The sequence below is a fragment of the Accipiter gentilis genome, chromosome 12 (assembly GCF_929443795.1).
Source record: "Accipiter gentilis chromosome 12, bAccGen1.1, whole genome shotgun sequence".
Taxonomy (NCBI): Eukaryota; Metazoa; Chordata; class Aves; order Accipitriformes; family Accipitridae; genus Astur; species Astur gentilis.
The window spans coordinates 36,846,110-36,859,469 of record NC_064891.1 but is presented as its reverse complement, the minus strand read 5'-3'; the positions used below and the strand labels follow the sequence as shown (position 1 = coordinate 36,859,469).

At 54.5% G+C, this 13,360-nt stretch overlaps 1 protein-coding gene across 1 annotated transcript; it reads right to left on the bottom strand.

Annotated features, from left to right (window-relative positions):
• Positions 1-519: 519 nt before the first annotated feature.
• FGF5 (fibroblast growth factor 5) lies at positions 520-9,451 on the bottom strand. The gene is made up of 3 exons (XM_049814875.1): positions 9,121-9,451; positions 6,388-6,491; positions 520-2,263 (listed from the first exon to the last, which is right to left on the bottom strand). Exons 1-3 carry the CDS (start codon positions 9,437-9,439, stop codon positions 1,916-1,918), a joined length of 771 nt encoding a protein of 256 aa, XP_049670832.1. The 5' UTR covers positions 9,440-9,451; the 3' UTR covers positions 520-1,915.
• Between the last annotated feature and the right edge of the window lie 3,909 nt (positions 9,452-13,360).

The following is a 13,360-nucleotide window of genomic DNA, read 5'->3' as shown; positions in this document are numbered from 1 at the left end:
TCACTCAATTAGTTCATTTAGGTGGCCCCATGCTTCACTGAGCATTAATTGCACCTAATTGTGCCTGGCTGCTGAATGGCACATAAGTAGCGTCACTTGGATTTTGTAAATTCGTAGTCAGGCTGTCTCACTGGAAATGGCTGGGGTGCACAATGCACCCGTTTTTGGCTTGCAGTCCCCTGCTGTGACCCCAGCCCAAACAGCCGCCAAAGAGAAGCCATCTGAAGGTTTGTCTTGGCATGCAGTATGCAGAGCATGGCATACAAAGGAAGCACACGCACCTATTTTGCTCTGCTCCGCCCTGCTGCCGATACCACACCGGCCAAACCCTCTGACAAAACCATGCATAGCGACTAATTTAGCAACACTGATTTTTCTCCTTCAAGGGAAGAAAAGAAAAAAAAACCGCATGGACAGCAGACAAGCAAGAGATTACACATCCAGTTTATAAAATGAAGCACGATTATATTTTATTCCAGCATCCCTATCCATCCCCGCACATGAAGCGCGCACCCTTGTGCAAAAGCATTTGCTGCCGCATGGAGCGGATGCATCCAGCCTGGGGCTGCCCAGAAGGCTGATGGGCAAACAACCACGATTTCAATGGAAATGGCCATTTGTACCATGTGGAGAAGAGGCTCAGCAGTGCCACCTGCTCTCCTTATTGCTGCTCGACACCAGCAAGGCTCAGGTCAGGAGAGGTTTTGCTAACGCGAGCCTGCCTGGGCTCCTATTAAGGCTTAACTGGTGAGGTTCAATGCTAACATTTTCTGTACGTACGCAACACAGCTAAACACCAATTAAAAACTCCTACGCACAATTACTCCATAGATAACACCACAAAAGAGAAACAAATCGACAGTCAGGGCCATAGGGGAACCTGGGTGGGAAAAAACACTTCCAAAGGTACAAGTAGCTGTAACAGCATTTATTGCCACATCGCCACACTCGCTATAAAATAAAACCCTTTCCCCCCGCTCTATAAGCATATTGTGAATGATAAAATAAATCAGCAGCGCAAACTGTCAGAAGAAACCAGGGCAGTCAGAGGCCAAGAGCATCCCTATCCCCAGGGAGCAGAGGCTCAGAGGGGTCTCGGCCTGGCTCCCTCCCCGTGCGAGCAGGAATGCCACGGGGCCAGGGCAGAGGTATTTTAAACACAGACATCGAAGCCATACTTTGATGGACGGGAGGAGACTCACTCCTCCAGCTGTCCAGGGAAGAACAGGAGAGACCACCAGGAGCAGGGCTGCAAACAGCTGCCCTCCCCAAGCCTGCAACCCTTAAAAAAATATATATTTATATATCTATGTATTATTGCCAACAAAGTGTTTTAAGACCCCCTTGCACCACAGGCAAGATGAATGAATTTGTTGGGCTTGATCTTGTTGTTTTGTTGTGGAAGGGAGGAGCTGGTTTTTAAGAGAAGGGGAAGGGGCGGACCTGGATACACGGTGTCTGAGGTATGATCAGAGGAAAAAAGTGCAGCAAAAAGGAGATGGAAAAAAAAAAAAAAGGAAAAAAAGCACTTAATAGGTTGGCTTTGAACATATCTCTTGCATGAAAATGATTGTCAAAAGAGTCACTAGTGAAAATAAGTTAAGAAAACATGTTCGCCGTAGAGGTACCTTTCTGCTTCTTTCAACCACAGAAAATTAACCCGAGGTCCATCAAGTGTTTCCTGTTCACCACAGGAATACTCTTTGGAAAGCCCAAGTTGTGTCGTCCCAGCGCACGCCCCCAAGGATGCTGTCCAGTTTGCAGGGCGAAGAGAAGACCCCGAGCCCAACACAGCTACCTGGAGCCTCGCCACATCCATCAGGGGAGGCGGGGACACAGGTCTCCCACGAGGTCACCCCCAAAAAGCCACCCAGGCGCCCACTCTCTCCCACGCCAGCATCCCTGCCACGGCACACTACCCGAAGCGAAACTTCAGCCGGTACTTGACGGGGCCAGGGTTTTTCCGAGGTGGGGATGGGGCAACCTTCGGTTTTGGCGGCGGTGGCGGCGGCTTCTTTTCGGGGAGGGTGACGGTGAAGGCGAGCTCGGGGGGCTGGGGCTGCCGAAAGCGGGGGAGGAAATGTGTGGAGACGTGCTGGGGCCGGGCACGGGGGCTGCAGCCCCGCTTGGCTTTGCCCCGCTTGTTGAGTGCCACGTACCACTGCCGCCCCGAGCGCGGGCTGCGGTGGACGGCCGAGGCGTAGGTGTTGTAGCTGTTCTCCTGGAATCGCTCCCGAAACTGGCAATCCGCCGTGAACCGGGCCTGCAGGGACAGAGCCGGGGGCACTGTTAGCAAAGGGCTGGTTTTACCCGTCCCCTGCCCTGTGACGCTTGCTGGGTTTTTAAGTCTCCCCAAACCAGGTCCAAAGGGGTGAGCAGCAACATGGGGCACCTGGGAAACCCACTCCGAGGCCGCCAGGCACCCAGCAATTTGGAAAACCCCCAATACAGATACTTTCAGTACCTGCTTGCCACACAATTTTGGAGTTTCTTGGAAAAAACAGGCTTGGCCTGTGCCAGCAGCACCCTTCCCTCCTGCCCCAGCTGTCCTCCTGCCCTTCCCACCGACAGGAGGGAGGACACAGCTCCATACCCACCGTGCTGCAGCCCCACCAAGGACCCTGGGTTTGAGCCCCCCGCTCCATCTCCGTTCCCACCGTCACACCCCATGCTCAGGCACTGAATCATCACTTAATAATCTGGAAAGGCAATTTGCATGCAGATTTTCATTGCTTCACTGAACATGGCTTTGATTGTGTTCGTTGGTTTTTTGGTGGTTTTTTTTCCTTCTTCTTCGTCTTAAATGAACTCAGGGCATTTTGTCCCTTGATAACCTGAAGAAATTACGTGCAGCCCAAGAGCATCGCCTCTTACAAACAGGGGGGCCGCGCTGCCTCCCAGATGGCCGGGGCAAAAGGCTTCCCATTGCCCGAGAGGACAGGCTGAACGCTGCCCATAACAGTTCCTTGTTGCTGTCAAGGGGGAGGAGGAAAAAAAAAAAAAAAAAAGCATGCAGAAATACAAAAATAGAACGGTAATGCCCCAGCTATGTACCCACGGCCCTGGGACACCTAGCTGCAGCCTCCGGCAGCCCCTCCAAAATCCTTTGCCACATGGGTATGGTACCTGGTGCCCTGACAGCTTCTCCAGCCGTGCCTGGGGCACTGCAGCCTGATTGCAAAGCAACGCTTCAAAACTATTGATGTGAAAGGGAAGCTGAGCTCTCAAACTTTGAAACCCCCAGCAATGGAGAACAACACAAAACCCCCAAGGAGTGCTTTATAACCACAGAGAAGGCGCAACTGGCTCCGATCATTTTTAAACTCCTAATTTAACCAGCGAAGTTGCGTCTTACAATACAAGTGACAGAGTCCCCAGCCTGCCGTGCATTTTTTTTCCTCATAGCACTTTGAATTAAGTCTCCTTTTGCTCTTCGCTTGAAAGAAATGTCACCTTGGTGACTCATTTTTGCTTTCCCTTTCTTTTATACATCCTCAATGCTCAGCACAAAATGCTCTGAAACAGGCCCTGCGTTTCTCAATGGGATCTGGGCAAACGGCAAGAGCAGGCTTTCTTGGTGTAGAAGATGCCAAGTTGGCTGCCCTGTCCCAGGCATCAAGGCTGACCGTGGCTGAGGATCCGATACTGAAATCGGATCCAGTGAGCTTTGGAAGCACTGCTGTGAATAGGAGAAGATGCTCGTGCCCCTGCTCATACGTATTCCTGTGCCGACGGGTAAGCTCTCCACTGCTTTGCTTGTGCGTAAGCCAAATCTGCATTTGCAGCCTGGCCCAATGTTTTGGGAGCAATGCCACCCTGCAAAGGGGAGGTGGCAGCAAGAGGGGTGCCCAGCTTCCCGTCTGGAACATCACAGGAAAAGATCCTGCTTAAAGTAGTTTGGGGGGAACTGCTCCCAAAGAGTCAGAGTAGCATCCATTCCAAAGTGGGATTTGGGGAAGTGGGGGGGGTGTCCCCAGCTCTGGATGAGGAGGGATGTCGTGGGCTGCACCCGCAGCCAGCGCACGTGGAGGGAAGCCCTCACCCCCAGATGACAAACCACCATCAGAAGCCCATCAGCTGCTGCTTCGCCATCACTCTGACAGGCTTCCCCACGTCCCAACCTCTCAGCTCAGCAACCGCACCATTTCAGCCGGGGAAAAGGCATTTTTCCCAGCACAGGGCAGGCAGCACGCTGGCTGGCCGTCTGATTTGCTCTGCAGCAGCTCCCGAGACAATCATGAAGAGCAATCGTGAAGTCAATTAAATTCCAAAATGCAATTCGACACAGATTTGCCCCAGTGAGGACCATGGCATTCAGTCGACTCAGAACAACTCCTGAGAAAGGAGAATTACCTAGGCCCCCTGAGAGCAAGGCTCTTCTCTCAAGTTTGTGCCGGTCCCTGCCGAGACTGACACCAAACCCCCTCCTGCCCGTTTCACGCTAAAAATGTACAAACTGGGGACCGAGGATTTATCAACGAGGAAAAAGCCATCTGTGCGTGCAACTGATAATTGCTGGGATTGCTGTCATTTTCTGAAGATGGTGCCTCTAAAAATGAACCGCTTGGTAATTTAATTAAGTTGCCATCAAAAAAAAAAAAAAAGGAGGGCTGCTGCAAAGCACTGAGCTGGGATAAAGCTGGGCCCCGAGAGCCAGTTTCGAAGGAGCCCGAATCCCTGTAGGAATGACTTTTATCTGCGGTTCAGCACAAAGTCACCGGCGTGACTCCCATATCAAAGCGCTGCCCTGAGTGACGGGCGCAGGACGCGCTTTGTACTGCTCAAAACTCATTAGGCCATGGAATAACTTTATCCTGCCAAGGCAGGAAAGAACAACAGATGCCGGGTTTGCATTATCAGCATTATTTAGCCCAGCAATCTTTAGACATTTGGGTCAAGTTTCTACAAATTTGCAGCTTTCATCCGAGCAGGGCGTCGTGTGTCCTCACCCCCCGCTCTGACCCGCCTAATTGAGGTCCCTCTCCGGCTCTGCCCTTTGTGTGCTGACAATTAACCATACACCGATGAGGTTTGATTTAATTTCTGCCTGCACCAGGGCATAAATCAAGGCTTCAGCTTGGATAAGGGGCCCATTGTATGCTGTGAGGGAGGGGAAGCTCTGGAAGGTCCGGGGATCATGCGCCGCCTGCTTCTCTCTCCTCTGCATCCTTTACCTTCCCACTGCTCTCCTCCTGCTCTGCCTGCTTCCTGCCCCATCTACTTCCCTCATGTTTTCCTCCACGCAGCCATTCCCCCTTTCCCCTAGATGCCACTCCTGCTCCTACTTTGTTTCCTAAAATAAGCAACCATGTGCTCACCCTTTAAGCATCATTAGGTTTCAGGAGCAACACTCCAGTAAGACTCAAGGGAGAGAGGCAAGTTCATAAATCTCACTTGAAGGCAATCTGCGGGCTTGGGCAGCTTAAGCACATCAGTAACATCCGCTTTGCGACCGTGAGGTTTGGCTCATAACCGCAGGGCGGGCAACTGGCTTTTCCCTCTTCCAGGCTATCAGCCCTGAACAGGCTCCCTGGGAACAAACTTGGGCGACAGGTCATCCAAGATGTTGCCTTAAAGATGCCCTTCTTTGGAAGTTGCACTTACACACGCCTTTAAAAAATGATGACTTTCATATAAGCATGGTAGTTACTTTCATTTGTTTAAAAGATCTCTAGAACTAACAGGAAAAACTTAGAAAGCAGCATCTTGAAGTTGAAAAAAACAGTGAAATCAACTTACAGGATTTATTCAATGCAAAAATCCTGGAAAAAGCACACCTGCAGGAGACCCCAACCTTCAGGAAAACAGCCTGCAGAAACAAGAGTTACTGGGATTTTCCCGCTCTAGCTGCAACGCTCCCACACAGGCTGGACCTCACGGGCCCAAAGCCCTGTGTGCAGCCACACACTCTCACTGGGGACGTCTCTCCCCCGTGGGCAAACCCAGCCAAAATGCCAGGGCTGCAGTCCCTTCCCCGCAAGCACATGGGCTCCCGGCGCCACGCACGCCGCTCTCTGGGAGACATTTGGCTAAAACCGTCTGCATGATCTGCTGCAGAAGTTGCTAAAAATAAACCAGCAATGCTCAAAGAACAAGTCCTTTTGATGCAAACACCCAACTGCAAAAAAAAAAAAAAAAAAAAAAAAAAAAAAGGCACTTTTCTTGGTTAAATGCAGTAAGTAGGGATATGGGCTTTGGGGTTTTAGGCTCCACCTGTCCCCTATCTGTCTGCAGGGTGCTGATGCCGCCCAGCACGGAGCCCTCCCAGCAGCCGAAAGGGCTCGGCACACCGGGGCCCTGCCTGGGAGCATCGCTGCCACGTGCACGTGAAGATGTCACAAGGCCTTTAATAAACAATACATACTGATAAGCAGGGGGTTTACTTACACTTGCATGGAGTTTTCCTTTTTTTGACATCGCTAAAAATTTGTTGCTGAAAACTCCTCGTATTCCTACAATCCCCTGAGACACAGCAAATATTTCCAAAATACCTAGGATGACAGAAATCCCAAAATAAATCACAGTTCTTTTCACATTGGTGTGACAAAGAAAAAAAAAAGAAAAAAAAAATCAGACTCATAGGTTTGCATTTCCTTTCCACACAACCCTACTCCTCAGCTGTCTGGCTCCACGCTCTGTCGCTCTGCCCTGCAGACGGACCTGTATCGACTCCAGGATGGCTACAGGGTGGTGATTGCTTTGGGTTTTTTTCTTTTTAAAAGCAGCGTTTCAGAGGACAATTTCTGACTCAGCTGCGACAGAGTGAGTTCACCCTGGGGAAATCCCTCTTAAGGGTGGTAAAAGCTCCTTGTGCCTACAGCTAGCTTGCTGAGATCAGCTTGCCCATCCTCCTCCCGTATACGCCAGACTCTGGAAATAAAGGTGTCACACACGCCATTTGGGGCTAGAAGTACCAATAATGGTTTCTTACATTCTTTAGGCCCCTCCTCACACCAAGGCTCAGGGATCGGGGTGCTACACAGCCCAGCGGCGAGAAAACAAGACATTTTCCCCTCAAACAGTTACTTTCTGAGCAGGATTGGGCTCTTGTCCCCGGCGGGGAGTGCATGACCTATAACTCGTCTTACAGAAGAGCTTCCGAGCATCCTTCAGCAACAGCACTGACACGTTTTGCTTCCCCGCACAGCGCGGCATCTCCCCGGGCAGAGGAAGGGTGGCAGCTGGGGTTGGGCATCCCATGCCCCCGTCCCCCCCGACACCCCCACCAGCCGAGGGAGCCAGGCTAAGCACCAAGTCCCCAACATGCCCTTCACACCCTGGGAAAAAAGCATTGCCACCCCCGGCTGCAGCCCTGGGGTAGTCCCGGGGGGGGGTCTCGGTGACCCCAGCCCCCAAGGAAGGAGCCCACGAGGCTGGCCCCAGCAAAGGGCCGCGTGGATTAACGTGCCAAGAGCAAGCATGAACCCTCTGTTAAATCCCTGAGGCCAAGGGATCAGATCACCACTTCCCATGTTTATTTTAAGGAAGAAGCGCAGCTCCTGGCGGCACCCAAGTCCCGGCACCAAGAGCCTGGGGGGCACTTTGGGGGGGGCTGGTGGGCCACCCGTCCTCACCCCACATGCCCCAGTGTTAGCGACTGCCAGAGACACGGGGCCGTGCACCCCCACTGCAACAAGGTATGTGCCCTCTCCAGCACCCTCCCTGTCCTCAAGGGCACCCCAAAACCTACTGGCCTTTGGGGGTGGTGGCTGTGCGGGCTAGGAGGCATACTCCAAGTTGATGGGGTGCCCTGGGTCTTGCCCAGTTTCCCAGGGGCCATAGGTGGGGTTTCCCTGCCAAAAGCAGGGCTTCTTCCCCACAGGGGACGGCCCCACTGGGCAACACCTTGGCACAGCCCGCCCGCCCCCCCCCCCCCCCATCAGCACAGCCCCCAGCCAGGCCTGGCTCCACTCCGAAGTGCGGAGCTGGTGCCGCTGTCGCCTTTCCGGGAAGAAAATCTCGGATTAAAGAAGGAACTTCACATAATCCAAGTCCCTGCGAGACAGCTGTGGCACCGAAGGCTGCGCACGTCTCATAAGGGACAGCCCCTCTGCCATGCCACTGCAGGACAGGGTCCGGGGTGGGGGGGGCACGGCGCAGACAGACCCTCCAAACTCGAGTGTCCCAAAACAGCCCTGGTGTGGATGCCCCGATTTCCCATCCGTCCCCTTTGCAGCCCCTAAGCTCCTCCTGGCCATGCACCTGCAGTGCTCCTCGAAGACCCAGGCAGGGTTTCTGGCCTCCCAGCATCCCTGCCCGCAGGCTGCCCTCCTTCACGGGGCCACAGCACAGACCAGGGCCCGAATTTTTCGGTCCAAGCCAGATGTGGCCGTTGCTCGGTGAGCACGCCCGACAGCTGAAGCCACGCATGCTGCTAGGGTCACCTCAGGCCCCAGCCCTCAGGCTCTTTAAGTGATTTTTCATCCCTGCCTGCCGTTTCATTCCCTCTAACAGGATATCACGGCAACTCCGACCCGAAGGATAAGCCATGAGTTAGCACAGCTTTCTCTCAGGGGAACGTCAGCCTCAGTCCTATTTTTAAACCGCATATATACTATCACTGTGCTGGAAGAATGAGAATGCAGAAGGAAGGATGGAAAAGTTACACGGGGAAAGGACGGGAAAAGGGCGTGAGGGAGACCCTGGTGCAGCATCCTCCCCCCAGACACCCCGGCGAGGTGCTGTGGCAACAGCACAAACCTCGCACCTTCACATCGATCCCCGTGGATTCCTTTCCTCAAGGTGGGCGAAGCCCGCGGGGTGGCACTGCCCAAAGAGAGCAGGGCAGACCTTGTTCTGCTCCCCGGAGCGGCATCCCGCCCGACTCCGCGTCCCACCCGAGCCCGCGGGGCGCAGCACCCCCCCAGCGCCCCCCCCCGGCCCCAGCCTCCCGGGGCAGGCAGCACCGCAAATTCACCTTTCCCGAGACCGCCCGGGCTGCAGCTCGCCCCAGGGGAAGGCAGCAGGCAAGCGAGGGGGTCGCTCACCCCAGAAGAAACACCCCCAGGGATGGGGATGCCGGGGCGGGGGGGGGAATGCCCCGCTGCCCTCCACGCTGGGGCACGGCCAGGCGCCCCCCGGCCCCCCCTTGCCCCCTAACAACCCCCACCCGGCACTCACTGAGCGGGCTCGCGTCGTGGGCGCCGTCCACCCGGCCGTCGGGGTGCAGCTGGAGGTGGAAGCCGATGCCCACCCGGCAGTACAGCCGGCCCCGCCGCCGCCCCGGGCGGCTCCGCGGGAAGCGGCTCGGCGCCGCCGCCGCCACCGCCGAGGAAGAGGAGGAGGAAGACGAGGAGGAAGAGGAGGAGGAGGAGGAGGAGGAAGGCACGGGGGCGTTGCGGCCCGCCGGCCCCGGCTGCGCCTCGCCGGGCACCTGCTCCCGCCGGGCGCGGGCGGGCAGGGCGAGGAGGAGGAGGAGGAGGAGGAAGGACGGGCTCATGCTGCCGGCAGGAGGGAGGGCGCCGCGCCGCATCCCGCTCCGCCGCGCAGCCCCAGCGGGGGAGACCGGGCACGGAGCGGAGAGGTGGGGGGGACCGGGACGCCTCTCCCCGCCGCCGCCACCCGGGTATTTATAAGCGGGCGGCGGCCCCGCACCTGTGCCCGGCCCCGGCAGCGCCGAGCACCCCCCGCGCTGCGCCGCCCCCCGCGGCAGATGCTGGGGCTCGGGGGGAGCATAAATCTGGGGAATTAACTTGTCCGCCCCGCCGAGACGGAGGCGCTGGGACTGCGCCTCGGGTTACCGCCGAGAAATAACCTTGTCAGCGGCTTCACCCGCGGCCGGGCAAGGGGGCTCGGCGGGGCCGGCGGAACCCTCGGCAAGGGGAAGGGATTGGGTTGCAGCCCCCCGGGCCGGGGGCGCGGGGGGGGATGACAGCCGGCAGCTGCACCGCCAGCCCGGCCTCAGCCCCGGGCAAGGGGCACGGGAGAGGATCTGGGGCTGGAGGCGGCACCCCGAGGGGGAAAGCCGCCTTCCCTCCTGCACGGGGCGACCATGCCGTGCTCGGCCCCGGAGAGTGGCCCTTGGGGGTCAGCGGGGGGCTACCGGCGCTGCCACCATCGTAAATCCCCCTGACAGCATCTCCAAGGGTGACAAGAAGCGCTGGCCCTTGTCCGGGCACAGTATCCCCCATGGTTCCCAGGCAGGGGGGATGGCAGCCCCGTGGCCTCCCACCGCCCACACGGTAACCCCAACACGTGCACACTGCCCTGCCAGCACCAGCAGACGTATTTCTTCCCAATTACAAAGTCAAATGCCACGCAGCACCGCGGCGTGGGAGGAGACCCTGCAGCAACGGCCCATCCATCACCCCGGCACAGCACCAAGCACGTTCTGCTTTTTTTCAGTGCCTGGGGCTGCTCGAGGCTCCCTACGCATCTCCCAAAGCCACTGGGAAAACCTCACCTCTGCAAAAGCCAACACTGGCCAAACTCACCCTGCCCAGCGCACGGTCCAACTTGTGCACCTATGTGCCCTGACTGCTCTTGCAAATCTGTGCTGTCCCACTAAACCCTACCCAGAAAACGCTCTGCAGCTTTCACCAGGGTTGGTTCTGGCCAGTGGGCTCGGCTGGGATGCGCGCCCAGGGATCAGGTTCGGCAGGAAGGAGGCAGAGCGGGTGGCACGCTGGAGGATGACCTTCGCCTTCAGAGGAAGCTGAAGGTCAGAGGCACAGGGAGGGACACACACTTAAGGGGCCATATCCAGCCTGACTGACACCTGGCACAGTCTGGTGTGCCAGGAGCTATCTCACAACAACATTACTGCAATTTCAAACTATTTATCAGCACATATATATATACACCCACATACACATATAATTGCACACACATGTTTATATATAAATGTGTATTTATAGGCAGTCCTATATATAGATACACATACCTGAAGGAAGGTCAGGGCACTCAAAAGCTTGTTTACTTCTTCCAGCTGTAGTGATTGGCCTGGTAAAATCTATGACTTCCTCTTACCAACCTCATCTTCTTTAATTACATGCACATGCTTACTCTAAATCCAGATCCACAAGCAAGACAGGGACCTAAAGGGGTTGTGAACCTCCCCCATGATATTTGCACTGGACCTTATATATCAGTATGGCTGAGGCACACATGGAGGCACAGCCACATCGCCTGAGGAGGATTTCCCCTTTTACATCTTGCTTTAAAGGCTAGAGCTGCCAAACGGTTGGCCCCTGGGAAATCTCTGTTCTCCATCCACACTGAGGAGACTGCAAACCATATCTGCCACTGCAAGTAAAGGTGAATGTAAAAATGTTTAAAGTCTTCATCATGGGGGTGACTGGGCACAGCAGCAGCCCAGGAGCAGGAAGGATACACATGCAAGTCCCGGTGCGGGGGGGGATGCCCACTTAAAGCTGCCATGCCCAGAGATTCACCAGCAAGCCAAGCCTCCCAAATTTTAACCCTTGTGTCCGTCTCCATAGCTTCCGCTAGCTTCTCTGGTGCCACCCTGGCTGCCAGGCATCCCCTGCTTAGAGAGGCTTCTAGACCATTCCCCCCCCTCCCCCCCAGCAATGAAGAAATCCCCAAAACCTTAAGTCTCATGGGGCGAGGCCATGGGAAAGGCTACCAAGAAGGTGACAGTGGCCAGGTGGCCTTGCCCAAGCTGGTCCTGTAGACCTGCTGTTGGTGGGGACACCACTGTGCTGCATGTTCGCAACCCCTTCTGGGGAGCACTGTGAGACAGCCGAGACCTTTCGGGTCTCCCCCGCTGCACTCTCCACTTTTCCCTGCTGTGGGCTAGGACATGGATACCCTGCCTGAGAGGGGGGGGTCCTGCTCACCTGCAGGATACCGGCGCCCTCCTGTGGGGACTGCCGTGCCCCCAACAGGGTCATGGCCCAGCCAGCTGCACCAGCCCCAGACATGGGGCAAGATATTGTCCTTATGGCACATTTTCATCTTCACAGTTAAACCCTAAGAAAGAAAACTCCCAAATGGTCCTTTGGGTGTGAACTACATCAGCTTGGGTTGTTTTCATTGGAATCTATTCATTAACACAAGGCATTAACTTTCATTTCAAATAGCCTAAGTGCCTATGTAGCATAACTCAGTAAAAAAAAACCAAAACACCAACAACTCTTAAACCTAAATAAATAAGTAAGTAGATATAATAGTCAATTTCCTGGAATAATCCAGTGTAATTGCCTTTGGCAGTAGCAGCCCTTACATACACACCAGCAGCTTCTGAAGCCTAATGCTGATGTTATGTTACCTAAATTATTCAAAGCTTGGTTACAGAGAAAACTTCTAGCAAGTGGAGAGGATAAGTTGGGTTTCAGGTGTAAAATTCTTGTTTGAGGAGGCAAAGGGCTCTTCTGAGCCTCTGCTCTATCTGCTGCATAACATAGGGCCGTGCTCTGCTGTCATAACCTGACTACCCTGAGGGGTTATGCATTGGTAAAGGTTCAGGCCGTCCAAGACGGATCTGGGTTGTAACAATACTCCGATTCCTCCCGAGGCGCCTTACTTCCACCTAACTCTTTAAGGTGGGTATACATACAGTACCTAGCCAATGTCCATAGGATGACGTTTGAAAACAGGAGATAAAAGAAAAGTACCCATAGGGCTCCAGTAGGAAGAAAATTAAACCAATCAAATATTGCAATTACCAATATATGTACTCTTCATTAAGCATCTAAATACTCGCTAATGCTTACTCTGTTAGATCTGACAGATCTAGGTCTATTCAAATAATCATAGGTAAAAGCAGTTATGAACTTAATATTAAGAGGAGCAATGAAGACACAGGTAACATGCAAGATTGCAATTAAGGCAACTGGCAGCATCATACGGTCAAGCGTCCCAGGCTGGGAGGATGTCACCACACTAGTGAGATCCTCAGGTGGCTCTGTCCTGAAGTCAGCTTTTATAGAGTTGCTTTACCTGCGTGCAATTATTTGCAGCTCTGATCCAAAAGCAAACCACAAACCACAGGCCAAGTTCATAAAAGCATGTAAACGTCCGTCAGAGAGCATACATTTCCAACTTTAGGAGTTAAGCGCCCGCTGTGGCAAGGTGCTTGTGGTTTCGTGTCAGCAAAGTTTGAAATGAGAGGGAAGGGGTGGAGGGGTTGGTCAGCACATCTGCCACGGCATGAACACTCCCACCTCCAAATGCCAGCCCAGCACTGTTTTAATTGCCCTTTAAAAATATGCAAGGCAAAATGTGACAAGACATAAAACAAGCCAGCAAAGCTCTGTTCAGTGAGCTTGTGTGTGGAGCTGTAGCCCTGGCCATACCTGTGCTGCCACGTGCTCCACCAGCCCTGTGCTTGTAGGAACCAACCCTGGTTCCCACAAGACATATATGTGTGTGGGTATGGGGAACCCCAGCCAAACCA